Consider the following 15,839-nt stretch of genomic DNA (forward strand, 5'->3'; position numbering starts at 1 on the left):
TTAATAAGCCAGCTCCTTCTGTTACCTTTAAACACAACTGGCAAGATGTTTCACTCGTACAGAAATCAAAAGAGCGCATTTTCAAAAATGCCGAACTCTGTTTTCTCTGAGGATGTTAAAGAACGAAGGTGAATGATAATAAAAAGCTTAAAATTCTCAATTAGTCGGTGCAGTGCCAAGTGGATTTACTATATCTGTCTGCTCCAGGGCTGAGCGTGTCACAGACAGATTATCTACCCTTTAACCCCCCCCCCCCCCCCCCCATCCTCTCATCCGTTCAAACAGCCGGTGTGTTAATCAGGTTCAAAGTCTGAATTCATCTCGTTGCCTGAAGAAACTCTATATCTGCTCCAGCTCGGAGTCAGGGGAATGTCCCAGAGCCAATCCTTCCTGCTCACCCCCAAAGATGACACACTCAGTCTCAGATACTGTATTTATGGGAAGAGGGTACAAGAGAGATATGGGTTGCAGGTATCCCCTCCTTATGTTAGGCCTATTATTTTTGGGGGGGAGGTTTGTGCCAAGAGACCATGTGTTGAGCTTCAGAGTGCAAGAAGAGTACAAGAGGTTTTAGATAGACGTCCTCGGGGCTCGTGTTATTCACAAAGCTGACTGGGATGTCTATCATGAGTTCAAAGGGGCGAGGAAGATTTTCTTTGGTGGGGAGTCATCTTACATTTGTAAAACACTGACGTGGGCTCTTTAGAATAAAGTGCTCATCATTTTTTCCCACATTGCTGAGCTAAAGAAGCTAAATCATGTGCCTTACACTTGACTTGACATAAAATGACTAAATTCTTTATTAACTTATTAAAAAAATCATTTTCCTAATGGTGCTTTAATACGCTACAGTTGTTTTCTTATGATGATACATACTGTAATGATTTATTAAGAATGTTATGCCTCATAAATTTTTAATTATACAGGATAAAAAACCCTTCATCCTATCTGTGCTGGAACGATCTATCTATAAGATGTCACAGCAGGAAAAGGGTGGGGACATGTAAAAGGAAAAAGGGAGGGGTGTAGGGGGTGTAGAAGAAGCAAAGAAACCTTGAATGAGAGCTTCCAGGACCCTAGAGCGCACAGACACAACAAGCTGGAAAGTCTCAGCTAACTGAGTTTTAAAGGACAAACGATTCAAAATGATCAGAGGACATCTTTAGTAGCTCTTTTCTGAATTATGAATGTAACTTCTGACAAGTCCACTGTGCCACTCCACTGCTGAGAGAAGCTCCCCGTGTGATGGATCAGCTTTGCGCAACAGGTTCTCCAAAGAACATTTAAGCTCGAACTCTGATCCATGTAGGGAACAAAAAGAAGCATGCTGTCACCGCTTTGGCCCTTTGGCATCGAGCAGGAGATCAACTCATGGGATGTAGTGGATGCAGATTCAGGGTCAACTTTGGGAAGGCGCTGTCCAAAGTCTCGGTCTTTTTCACCATGGTCCTAATCTTCACCTACTTCTTCTACTGCCTCACCGGATTTTGTGATTCGGCTCCAAGAGCTGCATACAGACAAGAAACTTCAGACTTGGACTATGACATTTTGGACGATCTGCGGCCACCCCGGCGTCTCTTCCCCGATGCGCCGTTTCAGCGGAACCGCACAGGCTCCGAGGACGCTCCGGCTGAGCCGTCACAGAATACGCTGGACAGCGAAAAGGAGACTGTCCAGAGCAACGGCATCCCCGTGTCCAACACTTTCGGGACCAAAAGGTTTCCGCAGGCGATTATAATCGGCGTGAAGAAGGGAGGGACACGCGCCCTGCTGGAGTTTCTCCGCATCCACCCGGACGTGAGAGCGTTCGGCGCGGAGCCGCACTTCTTCGACAGGTTTTACGATAAAGGGCTGGAGTGGTACAGGTAAGGATGAACGCACGAATCCACTCATACAGAATGTGGCTGGCTTTTAGCCCAGGTTTGACCGCAAATCATAAAATGTAAAAACTGTAAATCGTGGACCATCGTAGGCAGTCCAAAACTTTAAAACGACACAGGGTGTCTGCTGTAAAAACTCTTTATAAGGGCTCTTTATAAGTGAATCTGACGGGTTTATTTGGAAAAAGTTTGAACACGATTGCATATTTGGATGTCATGCGGGCCAATGCAGGATTGTATATGCTGTAAGGGTAAAGGGTCAGCTGAGCAGCACTGATGTTTTTGCTGACATCTTATCACCTGTGCAGATGTGCTGATTTCCTCCGTCAATAGAAGAGACAGCAATGCATTGGCTGGTTGATAGATTAGGATCAGCTTTAGACAATGCTCCCTCTCTTGTGCTGCTCTAGATCAAAAGGGCTAGTGAGGTCCCAGAGGAGCGTTTCATCATCTTGACAGTCATCTAAACACCATTTATTCACTTCAGCATGACATCCTGTATAGTGTTCCCCTTTTTGCTCTGCAACAGAGCCACAAAGAACCCATGCAAACATCACATCGATTACTCTAACATGTAAAATCTACAGCAAATACCTCATCATATACCATATAAAGCACCTTGGGGTGATTTGGAGCTATATAAATAACATGAAATTGAATTGAATTAGAGAATTTTAAAAAAGCAAAAACACAAAAATCTGATTGACAAGGAGAGCAAACACTGAGTGATGATCTTAGTTAATGTGATCGCACAGTTCCTTTACAAAAGGCACATAAAATGCTACTGTCATACTGACAGCACATGATTTGGGGTGGCCAGGCTGACCAGAGCCCTCATTTGGGTGTAGTTAAGGCCCTAAAGAAGGATTTATTTGTCCGTGAAGCTGGTCCTGATCATCTCCATATGTTCTACGAGCTTCTGGACATGATCCCAGCTGAGCAGCGTGTGAGAACACAGTGCCATTTGGGGACCTTTAAGCAAGAAAGGTGTCATAACTACACAGAGGTTTGACAGGGTAAGGATCATGAATAACAGGCACTTTGATAGCAAGATGGTGTAATTTAATCTTCCTTTGCCTTATTTTCTAAACCCCCCTTTGCTGCCTTTTAATAGGGAACATAAGGACACATGGAAACGGTTTCACCACTGATAATTTTAGCATGCCGTTAAATTTCCTCTCTCTCACTTTTTCTCTGTGCACACACAAACACTCATATATACCGTATGTATGTTAGCAATCTTAAGCACTATGTTACCTATCCTCTGTCTCTCCATGCCACATTTACAACTCATCCTTCTCCCCAGATTCTTCCTTGTGACTTTCTCCTTCTCTCCTTGCTTCTCTTCTCCTCACTCTCCCTTCAGAATAGCAGAATGTGAAAATACCTGTGGCCAAACTGGTGTTTCCGGGGCATTTTTTTTATGTGTGTTTTAATTAGGCTGACTTGTGCTGTAAAGCTGTTAGGCCTTAACGGTGTAACACAGCACTGCCACTAACACGGCCTGTAAAAACACGGCCTGTAAAAGGTAGATCAGTCGTGCAGTAATATCGCCTAAACCCAACGACAAATCTAAGTCACCACATGCAACATGAACATTTTTCAAAGTGTAGCCAAGTTAAGAGGTGTAATTACAGTAAAGTGATCACCTGTAAGTGTTTAAGAGATTAAATGGGAGTTCTGCATGGATATAACTGATAATACCTGCATTTGTTCACATTCACAGTATCAGAACGTGAATGTGAATTATGGTTTTGTCTTTTGCTGTGATTTTTTTTAAAGAAGTGAACTTCACTGAAAGTTGAGGCGGAGAAAAGTTGGAAGGATTAATGCAACAATGGAGAGCGACAGCAGCAACATGATACCGGATGAAATCACTGAAAGATGATTCCGCTGTTGTCACTGAATCGCAAAAATTGAGCAAATCTGTTTGCTGTCATCTGCAGTGACCCACAAAGAAGCCGCTGGAAGTTGTAGACAGCAGCATTTTGTGTATGTGTGTATGTGTGTGTGTGCATGTGTGCGTGTGTGTGTGTGTGTGTGTGTGTGTGTGTGTGTGTGTGTGTGTGTGTGTGTGTGTGTGTGAGAGAGAGAGAGAGTCAGTGACAGAAAGAACTTATCCATGTGGAACAAGCAAGTCCTCCTCATCTGACTGTCAGTCACAGGGTCAACTCTCTGTCACATCTGGATGTGACACACACACACACGCACACACTCAATGCAGTGTAAAGCAGGAGTTTAAGACAGGCTCTGAAAACGCAACCCCTGCTTTGACATTTAATCTTTCTGAAGTTCTCTGTCTCATCTCATCTCATAAGATAGAGAACCGATTGCTGTAGATATTCCTCCGGATCATCCATTTAATATTACCACAGCACTTATTTATCCATATCATAGGTGATAAAGTGATGATAAACCGCTTTAATCCTGAATCTTTTCCTTCAGACAAATATGACGTTTGCGTGCTTATATATCTGCCATAATCCCCATGAAAAAAAAAAATGATGCGTTGGAACTGCTGTTGATTATTTTTACAGACGAGTCACGATTTTATAAGTAACAAACAGCCGCTTGCCAAGATACATGGTCACACACTTGCATATCTGAAAGCAATTTGTGCACTGTCATAGTCTGCTCTCTTTCCTGGATGGAGAAATAAGCACAAACCGAAGGCGACTGTAGCAGATGGATGAGGGTTGTAATCTGTCATATTTGAGTCATTGCTGTCAGATGTTGGATGAAACCAGGGGCGATCTGCATGCTGGAGACACTTCATAGATTCAGCAGACAGAAGTACCCTCCCGTGCGTGTTGTTCCAACAGCACTGTCTTCTCGAAGACAAGCTCAGACCTCATGCATGTGTGTTTTCCATTGCTTTTATCTGAGCGATCAAGTCAGTCTCCGCTCTCTTTCCCTCTCCGCCCTGTCTGTCTCTTCATGCCGTTCTCTCGTTTGCATGTGTGCATACGAGCCCATTACGGGAATGGAAAAGCCACAAATAGTGCATTGAAAATAAGGCAAAGATTTAACGGTTTTCTGTGTTGTTTTACGGCTTTAAAGAGACTTCACAGAGTGATGGGTTTCATATGGGACTTAAGAGCCACCGCAGAAAGCTGAAAAACCTCAGCTTTCCATGGCACAATAGTTGTAATTGTCACGGCTTTGTCACAGTGATGAGGCCTGGAGTGAGTAATGATTAAATTCTGTCTGATGACGTCAAAGTGAGCGCATTTATTTCTCATCTTGTAGAAGAACAAACTCTTTTTAGAAAGATTACTTCTTCATTTCTGTTTGAGGAAAAACTCAAGTTCTCATGGCTCATCAATATTTTACAAGGTTATCAATTAGCTGACCTGTAGTCTTGACACCGCAGGCCATGCCTGATTGGATTGCAATTAAAACATGGTATAAATCCATTAAGGGTAACAGCACAAGGGCAAGCAAAAATGCCAGCTCTGCTAAAAATTACATCAGAAATGGATTTATGCAAACAAGACTGGAAATAGATGACAACAGATCAAAATAAGAGGAGGACATGCCGATCTTTATGGGGTCAGACTGATATACACATTTGATTTTATTACTTTAAAACGTATAATCAGCATTTACACCAGCACCAAAATTTAATTTTATCCCTTGATTTTTCTAGCATAACCATTAAAATATACATATCTGCACATTTTAAATGTCTCTTTTTATTTATTTATTTTAGATTACTGTTATATTTCAGCTTTAGTTACTCTGGAAATCCTGACGATGAGAGTCCTAGCCAAAAAAGACAGCAGTGCAATCAACTAAGTTGCATAAACTAGACCACATGCACAAATATAAACAGAATAATACACAAATTAACTATACAAAAATACAGCTGGTGAAAATAAAGTACGACGACAACCAAAAATTTATAAACGTCAGCAGCAATGAAGCCTAAAACATCAATATTGTCTCACGCCAGAAACAAGGGTAATATTCAGGCAAAACATTTGCAGGATGAACGAACTGCATCCAAGTCATTTAAAATCGCCTTAGATTCATTTTAGTGTGACCACTTCCTTAAATTTTAGCTGATTGTATATAAAAAATGGACGCAACCACAGTGCGGTCACCCATTGGTTAGTGAAATGCTGGCTTGAAGCCTTAAGCTGGGCGCTCTCACTGCCACCATCAGACTTCACTTGTGCGTGGTGAGGATGGCAGCTCCAAACCGTACCCTGCTTTATCCTCCTTTTGGACTCTCGTGGAGACTTTAAATTACAAAGTGAATGTCACGTTCTATTAGGTAAGACTTGAAATTTGCATCTGAACCCACAAACTCATCAGAAAAGTGTTTAATGAGGTCATAGATCAAAGGAGCCAAAGGCGTGTTTTCCCACAGGCTGAGGTTTTGGAGAGACATGGCTGCTCACAATGTCACATCAACATGTGTTGCTGTAGGGTCAAGTGAATAAGACCCCGTTCACACCGGCCTTTTAAGAGGGGGAAAATGTGTATTCTCCAACCAGTTGCTGCAGGCTGATGGCAGGCACGATGGAATCTAGCGCTAAACTCTACATAGGCCTAGAGCTCTGGTTGGTGACCCATAGCAACCACCAGCAACCCCAACCAGTTGGCACAGACCTCCTTGCAGTTGCTTTGGTTGCCAGCAGAACGCCACAACTGCTGGTAATTTGCATGGAAAACTCCAAGTGGTCTGCAAACACTCATCAACAATCCTCAGAGCTGTAGCGAAGCTGTGAAAACAGCAACACAAACTAGAAGTTGCCTTCAAAGTAAAAGTTGCACCTTTTCAAATGTATTGGCTGCAGCACCGGAGTCAATCCTTTCTTCGAATGTGAACATTCTCTGTTTACGGTTTGCATCGCAGTTCTTTCAGTTTTCATTACGTGTTTGCAGACATGTTAGCGTCTTCTATGCACAATAATGTAACTGCTGTCACTGAAGGTTTGCAAACCTATATGTCAAGTATAATCTGTTCAGCTGAAAAAAAAATAAGATATTTTCAGGCACTTTAGTCAGCTGGGACAGATTTGTGTGCACATCATTTAACAACTTATATCTTTAATATTATTTGAAGTATAAATAAGACAAGATATAGCCACAGTTAAGTCCATAAGTATCTGGACAATGACACACTATAATTTTGTGGTTTAACAAAATCATTGCTTTTTAGGATTTACAACCATTTCTATGCATAGCCCCCCTTTTGCATGTGCTCGCCCTGAGTCCAAATAACAAAAGTTATGTCGCTGTCTAAATACTTAAGGTACTAATGGTACAGTTTGGATTGTTCCAAAGTCATCCTGTGCTTTGTGCATGCTTTATCTCAGTATTATCCGAGAGGGGAGATTCAGGCACTTACCCTGTCAGTTTGGATTTTTGACAGCTGAAATGGTGAAAGTGGAGCCTAATGCACGTCCACGGGGGAACGTTTTCCAGAGTGAGGGTGATTTTCTCAACACCTCATTCTGTGTACAGCCCTCAGGCCATTAGCCTTAGACACTGAACATGGCTGATTGGTGTAACAGGCCAGGAAGTGGTCTCTGTAGTGTTGGGTTGTAGTGTGTTTTAATGGTGCCAGGTTTTGGCTGGACTTAAGTCTAGGTGGTATTATAAGGTTTGAAAATAGCCACATTCACACTTCATATGGTGAGAATTATAATAATTTGGGGTGCTTTGTAATCCATTATGGGGCGCCTGTAAAATCTTGGGGAGGTTTCTGTCTTGTCTTTTTTCCCCCCCTCAGCTCTATGCTGCAGTTAGCTGGTGAGAAAAGTACTTTTTGAAGAAATAATAGTTTGGGCCAAAATTAAATGTTTCAAATGCTTGGTAGTCATGTTCAGTCAGGCAACCATTTCCAGAAAAGAATAGCGTGAGCCTGAAAAAACACGAGAGTATCCAATGGAAACACAATAATATGGCTCCTGGGAAATTTGAAAAGACTATGTTTTACCACATAGCTTCGATGTTTAAAGGGTTTGAATGAATCCAGATCTATAAAAGAAAAGTATGTATCTGATTCTCATAAGAGATGAACAACAACAGAGACACACTCACAATTTTCTCTTTTAGCTCCCGGGTTCATCAAACGTCAGCAAAATCGGTCTTGATTATTAAAAATCCCTGTTTACATATTTATGACAATGTTAACATGCTGATTTAATAATTATAGAGTTTTCACCGCCTTAGCGCAGGGTGTTAGCATGCTAACATTTGCTAATTTAGAAGATCACAGCAACTCTCTGCATGTCCTCCTTCACTGCATTTATGAATCTTTCTTCTGGTCTTCCTCCTGTCTGGCGGCTCCATATTAAGCATCCTTTGTCCAGTATATCCACTATCCCTACTCTGCCTGTGTCCAATCAATCTAAGCCTTGCCTCTACTCAACTTTGTCTCCAAAGTCCTCAACCTGGGCTGTCCTTCTGATATACTCATTTCTAATACTGTAAGGATGCCCAAAGAAAATCAGAGCATGCTCTTCAGCTCTGCCAACTCGAGCTCAGCTCTTTTTTGGCAGCCCCATCATGTCCAAATAAAACATCATATCAGGTCTCACTACCAACTTGTGGACCTTCTGTAACAAATCACCCCGACACTCATCGCCACCCACTCCACCCTCCTGCCTGCATTCTGTTCTTCAGCTCTCTTGCGCAATGACCTTTAATTTGGATGATTGACCTCAAGTGTTTAAACTCATCCACCTTAATTCCATCCATCCATTTGCTTCCGCTTATCCTTTTCAGGATCGCTGGAGCCTATCCCAGCTGTCATAGGGCGACAGGCAGGATACACCCTGGACAGGTCGCCAGTCTGTCGCAGGGCCAACACACAGGGACAGACAACCATTCGCACTCTCATTCACTCGCACATTCACACCTAGTGACAATTTGGATTATCCGATTAACCTATCCCCACAAGCTGCATGTCTTCGTACTGTGGGAGGAAGCTGGATACCCCCATGCAGGCACGCTGAGAACATGCGAAGACCTTCGCTTGCTGATAGATTCAAACCCAGATTCTCCCCCCAGTGAGAATTCTGCCCTTGTGGGCGCCAACTTCCCAGCAAAGCATCACGGACTTCACATCCTGTCAGGACTCCTAATTATAACTGGACATTCAGTCTTTAATTGGGCATCGACCTGCATAAAGTAATTCCTTTATAGATGGACTCCCCCCTTCCCATGTATGTGTGTGATTTTAACTCCTTTCCACCCACACACTCACACTCTGGTCTCTGTGGAAGTGTTGCACTTCAGCCAACCTCATGCAGAGAAAACCATTTACTAACTCCATTACTTTGTAGAGGAAAACATCATCCAATGCAATTAAAACTAGAGGGTGGCAACAGTTTTTTCTCGCAGCTGGGTTCCAATTGTGATCAAACCATCCAGTGGTCCTGTGACTGACACTTGCAGAGGTGTTTAGTGTGTTTGTGTCTGGTTGAAAGTCACTTCAGTGGTAACACACACACATACGCAATACTATTTGTAAAGTTTCTGCTCCACACTTTCTCATTCAATGTTTCACTTTCTACACATCAGCTTATGTTCTTTTCCAACTTTGATGTGTGACACTTTTAGGTCTCAAACATGGCGATAGCAGGGGAAAAACTGCACTTTGTATCCTAGAGACAATAATGCCTCCTGCTGTATGTGTTCACTTCCTTGTAGCTAGATGAGATTTGCCCCACACTCTTGTTTGTACTGGTTTAGCCCACCTTAGCTTGGTCAGAGGGGAATAGCAACATATGTTTCATCCAGACATGATGCTTTAAATCAAGGTTCCCACACTTATCCTGTCAGACTGACAGACTTTCCGTTGCCTCCAGGTTGCTTCTGTCACCCTTCGAGCATAGCGACACAGTTGGGAAATGTTTCCCTCAGTTTGACATTTATGCTCTCTCTCGTTTTTATAGCCTTGATTTTTCACCACCTGTTTAATTGGATCTCAGCTGAAAAGGCCTTTTGGTGTGGATGCCTGCCAAAGCAGAAGCCTCCTTCAGGAAGACCGTGTGTAGCGTATCTGTGATAACTGATGGAATTTCAGATCGACAAACCGACGTGATAATTGGATTTTCCGGCTCCACTTCTGTGCAGAATACCTTTTGTTTCTGCGCCGCAGGAGTATGTGGCTCCCGCTTCAGCGGGAAAGCCCATAATCTTGGGGGGCAGGAAGTCTCTTGGCCACATCCTTGTTGCCAGGGTTGTTATTTAATCTTATGATCCAGGCTCCCTCGAACATATCAGTAGAGTAATCAGCTCTGGAGCACTTCAGTGAGGAAAAGCACTACATCCTTTTAACAGCAGGGAGTTCCAGACTAGAGTGGCGAGTCAGCAAGTCTTTCCGATACAACGCTAAATAGAAAACATGTTTGAGTTCTTCTCTTTGCACATTTAAATGTTAACAATAGTAGGCTAAAAGGCATTTCCCTTAAGCTAAATCAAAGAGGTGTATGTAAAGCATATATTATTGCAGATTAATTGTCCCTGATCTGTTTACAGTATACTGACACCACATACAGACAGATTTATGACAGAAAATGGCCTCTATCGATTCTCCGATAATGAGACTGATTGTGATGAGGGAGATAGGGACCTGAGCAGAGTGGGGGTAAAGTCACAATTCATTAACTATTCATGAATATGGAAAGACAACTTATGGTCAATTACAGAAGTGTCATTTATGTGAAGAAGTGAAGGAGAAATCCAAAACTATGAATGAGAAAGCAGAAGACGGACACTGTGGGTGTAAAGATGTTCATTTTCTCATCAGTATTCACTGACACCTCCGTGCTCAAATATGCACATGTGCAAAAAAGCAGTCATACACACAGCGACACACACTGAGCACAATCTGTCATATAGAGACAGACGTATTGATCAGACACAGATAAACAGGGGACGGGCAGGCAGTGATAGGCCATTTGCAGCTCTTGAAATTGGATAGTAATCAATTAATGGTCTTTTATTATGGGGATCATTTAATGGGGATGGATTGAAACGGCTTAACTTTAAATGCAGAGGAAAGACTCAAATCTCTAAAAGTTTCTTTCTCACTCAAAGTCATGTACTTTATTGTGCACTTTTAACCTTTGTTTCCTCTTAAAACTTCTACAGAGAACATTTTACATAAATAAGAGACCAAACTAAACACTGAACCACAGAATAGAGTTTCCATCAGGAGTTAAATGAGCAGGAACACCTTGTTAGTACCACATCTTTTTACTTTAGAGCTGACTTAATTCTTTGTGGCATAGATTTACTAAGTTTCTGGAAAACCTCCTCAGAGATTTAGGTCCACGTTGACATGGCAGTATCAAACAGTTGCCCAAGATTTGTCGGCTCTGTACATCCATGATGGGAATCTCTCGTTCCACCACATTCCAAAAATGTTCTATTGGGTTGGGAGCTGGTGACCTGAGAGGCTGTTTGAGTACTGTGAATCCAGTGTCATGTCCAAGAAACCAGTTTGACATGATTAGAGTTTTGTGACATTTCACGTGATCCTGCTAGAAGGAACCATCAGAAGATGAGTACAGTGTGGTCATAAAGGGATGGACTTGTCTGTGACATTTTTAATTAATTAGTAATAAGGGTCCCAACAATCTACCGCCAGCAACCCTAACTGTTGATACAGGCAGGATGAATCAGTGCTATCATGTTGCTTATGTCAAATTCTGACCCTACTATCTGAGTGTTACAGCACAAATTCAGACTCATTAGACTAGGTAACTTTTTTTTCTCCAATCTTTTATTGTCCAGTTTTGGCGAGCTTGTGCAAACTGCAGCATCGGGTTCCTGTTCTCAACTGACAGGAAAGGAATCGGTGTGGTCTTCTGCTGCTTTAGCCCATCTCCTTCAAGGTTCAACACGTTGTTTGTTCAGAAATGCTCTTTTGCATGCCTTGGTTGTAGTGAGTGGTTATTTGAGTTGCTGTTCCCTCCTGATCAGCTCAAAGCAGTCTGGCCACATCAACGAGGCATTTTCAGCCAGAGAACTGCCACTCACTTTTTTTTTCAACCCTAGAGATGATTGTGTGGGAGAATCCCAGTAGATGAGCAGTTTCTGAAATGCCAGCCAGTCTGGCACCAACAACCATATTTTATTCAAAGTCATTTAAATCAACTTTTTTCTCTGTTCTGATGCTCAGTTTGAAATTCTGCAAGTCTTGACCATGTGTGCATGCTTAAACGCATTGAGTCGCAGCCAATTATATGTTTGCGTTAATGAGCAGTTGAGGTTAATGACGCTTAATGAAGCGTGTGTGAGCACTGTTTTTACGAAGAAGGTTAATGCAATTGCACAAAACCTATCTAGGTGGTCAAAAGTTCTTATAATGAGATTTTACTGTGTTTGGTTGACTTTGTTGAAGCGTTAAGATCTTCATTTTGAGTGAAATATCAACAGCCTATTTCTTGTTCTTCATTTGATGTACATTTTCTCATATTTCCCTGGTATATTGTATTAGATATGTTTTTAAAGAGCAAAAGTAAAGTCAGTGAACTTGCATGGACTACAGTCATCTGCTGCTTTGTTTCCGTGAAAGGGAAGTCATGAAACTTTGCTGAACCTTAATTCCCTCAGATCAAAGAGGAAACACTTTAAATAATGTGGGCATGCAACTGTCATTACTCAAGTAAACCCATTTGAAAGTGTTTATTTTCCTAATTGATTAAAAGCATTTTTACTACATTGCACTAATACACGGTTACTTTACAAATACTCATTAAAATAATCAGGAAAATGAAAAACAAATCCCCCCTCGGATGTCATCTACACTTCTGAATGGCCTTTTGTCATTGACATTTGGAGTTAATGCAAACTTGCAATCTGAAACAAATAAAGCACATATGCTCCATTACTTGTTTATTTTATGGGAAACCACATGAACGCTCTCTGTTTCCAGTAACACAGTAAAGGATGTGTTGGGTAAATGAACTGCAGGCGATTCATTTGCTGCTTTAAACATTGCTCATCATCCATTTGTCGTGCAAACAATTTGTTTCCGAAATCCAAATCCACCACAATGCTGGCTCAGGCAGTTTGTCAATGTTAAATGTAAACACATGAATAAATGCTGGACCTGTTGAACGCCATGTTTTCCCTCACTGTCTGTTGGCCAGATATTGCTGAAATAAGAGGAGTCCACATCAGTCAAGGGTGTTTCATGCAGCTGTGACTCGATGGTTTTAAATCAAATCAGTAGAAGAAGAAAAACCTGCTTAATCATCTCAGGAGAGCAGGTGCCATGAAAGATAAATCAGCAGATTAGATGTCACAGCGCTGGTTAAAGCTTAAGGTACATTTTGCATCATAATGCAAAATCTATCACCCCAACACGGTAACACCTAATTTAGCACAAGTCTTTCCACTGGTATATTCTACCCAGCATCTCTCCTCATTACTGCCATGTGTTTAACACACTAGCTGAGCTCAGCAGCTCGCCATCCCGGTCGCACTTCCTGCAGACTTTGGCCTGCTTGAGTCCTTGTTGGAACCTATTGGGGAGGTGATGGTGAGGGGGTGGGCATTTTGCTCTTGCAGGAAGAAGAGGGGGTGGAAATCTGTAGGAAATTGCTGTTAAGTGGTTCTCGAGGCTTTGTGGTTTTGACTCACTGGGCCCGTGGTGAGCGGATGGTCCTGTTCTGCAGACCTTGCAGTGAGACCCGGAGGGGCTGTCTGGGGCCCTCGAACATTAACAGAGTAGTGTCTGAAGCTTTGATCACACAGATTTTGAGATGCTTTAATAGCAACAGTGTGTGATGTTCTTACATTATCTCTTAGTGGTCTTTTTGCTGAATGTAGCATGGGATTAAAACAGCAAGTGGTGCTGGTTTTGAGTTATAAACATTGAAACTTTATTGTGGTAGCTCAGAAACCAGTGGTGTAGCCGGATCAAGAGTGTTTTGTTGAGTTAAATACATGTAACATAGCAGGTTCACACAACTTGGCTCGACATATAACGTAAGCAGAATATGGACATAATGTCTTCAAGTGGCCAAATTTAAAAAAAAAAAAAAACACTTCAAGAAATCAAAACAAGTGAAGTTAAGCTCCAGACCTGCTGGATGTACTGAAGTGAAATAGACTGTGTCAATATTTATCTGACAGTTTCTTCTTTTTTAATTTAGGAACCTGATGCCTCGGACACTCGATGGGCAGATCACTATGGAGAAGACACCCAGCTACTTTGTCACCAAAGAAGCTCCAAGTCGCATCTGCACTATGAATTGTCAAACCAAGCTTATTGTCGTCGTCAGGGACCCGGTGACGAGGGCTGTGTCTGACTACACCCAGACGCTGTCCAAGAACCCAGGGCTTCCATCCTTCCAGAGCCTCGCTTTGAAAAACTCCTCCACAGGTTTGATTGATACCACGTGGAGTGCTGTGCGCATCGGCCTCTATGCCAAGCACCTGGAGAACTGGCTCCAGTACTTCCCTTTGTCTCAGTTTCTGTTTGTTAGCGGCGAACGACTGGTGTCTGATCCAGCTGGGGAGATGGGCCGAGTTCAGGACTTCCTGGGTTTGAAAAGGGTTGTTTCAGACAAGCACTTCTACTTCAACCAGACAAAAGGTTTTCCCTGCTTGAAGAAGCCAGAGGGGAGCAGCAGACCCCGCTGCCTCGGAAAGTCTAAAGGCAGACCTCATCCCCAGATCCCCTCTGAGGTACTGCAGAGACTCAGAGATTTCTACAGGCCCTTCAACCACCGTTTCTACCAGATGAGTGGACAGGACTTTGGCTGGGACTAAGCAAGAGTCTTCTTTGTGGAGAGATGCTCATTTACTGTTTCCACAGGGCTAATGTTCTCAGGGTACTGGGAGAGACAAAGTCCATTCTGCCTCAGTGGAGTCAACACGACATGCAGCACTCATGAACTGTCACTGTTTTGTTGTATTTTGAGGCTCAGACGGACATAGTGCTGCTAATATGAAAACGACAAATTTAGTTAATGGCTTAAATATATAACCGTTAAACTGTTTTTGACATTCTTTATGTACAGATTAGAAGAAAAGGTGATATTTATAGTTTCTGTTGAATACAACAGGTATTTTTTTATTATTATTATTAAAGAAGTGTATTTATTGCGTGACAAAGCCGGACATAATACCAACATCTGACAGGACATTGGGAGTAATGTAATACTCTTTGCCTGCATTTACATATTTTCCAGTCTTTTGAATGCTACATACAGTTTGATGTTGCAGGACATTCCTCAGTGCATTGCAGTTGATATACCAATGATACCTCATTTGTAAATATTAAGTCGAAACCATGCGTAGACACATTCCATTTGTAAGTATTTTCCAATAAAAGACGCATCATATTTTATATTGTAATTCCTGGATGGGATCAATTGTATCAGCTGTTACTCACAATAAATTGCTACTTTTGATCTGTGATTATTCTGAACCACTGTAACTGTAAAAGAAAAAGTGTTCAAATTACAGTGTATAAAAAATGTGCCTCTGATTCTCTGTGTTGTGAAGTAAACTTTTATCTGATGTGACAAACGAATTTGTTTTCATTTCATGTGTTAGCGTTAAGGTCAGATTTTGTATGGTTACATCAGGCTGCAAAATTGTCACCAGAGGTTGAAGACTGTACTGTACTGCCCATTCTCTATGTAATACAGTTTACACAGCTGGATCTTTTCATATCAAGAAAACAAAGTCCTGTGAAAACAAAGGAATGTGTAAGTACCATCCGTGAAAGTTTTTAGACTGTTTAAACGTTTTAAAAATATGGTTTCTTAGAGAAAAAGTGTCTCTGTGGCTCAGTTTGCATCAGCTTAAGGGATAAGTGGACCATCTGGGGGTAAGCTGACCATTTAAATGAATGAGTAAACCAATCAAATGAAGTTTAAATTTCAATATCTTTTGATTGCATTTAAAGAATAGAATAGAATAGAATATATCTATTGTCACTACCATACATATATTGTACAGTGCAACAAAATCTGA

At 41.8% G+C, this 15,839-nt stretch overlaps 1 protein-coding gene across 1 annotated transcript; it reads left to right on the forward strand.

The window, feature by feature from the left end:
* The first annotated feature begins 1,060 nt into the window (after positions 1 to 1,060).
* LOC146711305 (heparan sulfate glucosamine 3-O-sulfotransferase 6-like) lies at positions 1,061 to 15,383 on the forward strand. Its single transcript, XM_085455420.1, has 2 exons — positions 1,061 to 1,865; positions 14,009 to 15,383. Exons 1-2 carry the CDS (start codon positions 1,372 to 1,374, stop codon positions 14,625 to 14,627), a joined length of 1,113 nt encoding a protein of 370 aa, XP_085311546.1. The 5' UTR covers positions 1,061 to 1,371; the 3' UTR covers positions 14,628 to 15,383.
* Positions 15,384 to 15,839: the final 456 nt, after the last annotated feature.

The sequence above is a fragment of the Copadichromis virginalis genome, linkage group LG4 (assembly GCF_057382275.1).
Source record: "Copadichromis virginalis isolate Kocher_CV1m ecotype Utaka linkage group LG4, C_Virginalis_male_GT1.1, whole genome shotgun sequence".
Classification (NCBI taxonomy): domain Eukaryota; kingdom Metazoa; phylum Chordata; class Actinopteri; order Cichliformes; family Cichlidae; genus Copadichromis; species Copadichromis virginalis.

Excerpts from the sequence above, each read along its gene's own strand:
- LOC146711305 (XM_085455420.1), top strand. The coding sequence starts at position 1,372 with ATGGGATGTAGTGGATGCAGATTCAGGGTCAACTTTGGGAAGGCGCTG. Across the intron at positions 1,866-14,008 it reads AAAGGGCTGGAGTGGTACAG|GAACCTGATGCCTCGGACAC; the intron begins GTAAGGATGAAC and ends TTTTTAATTTAG.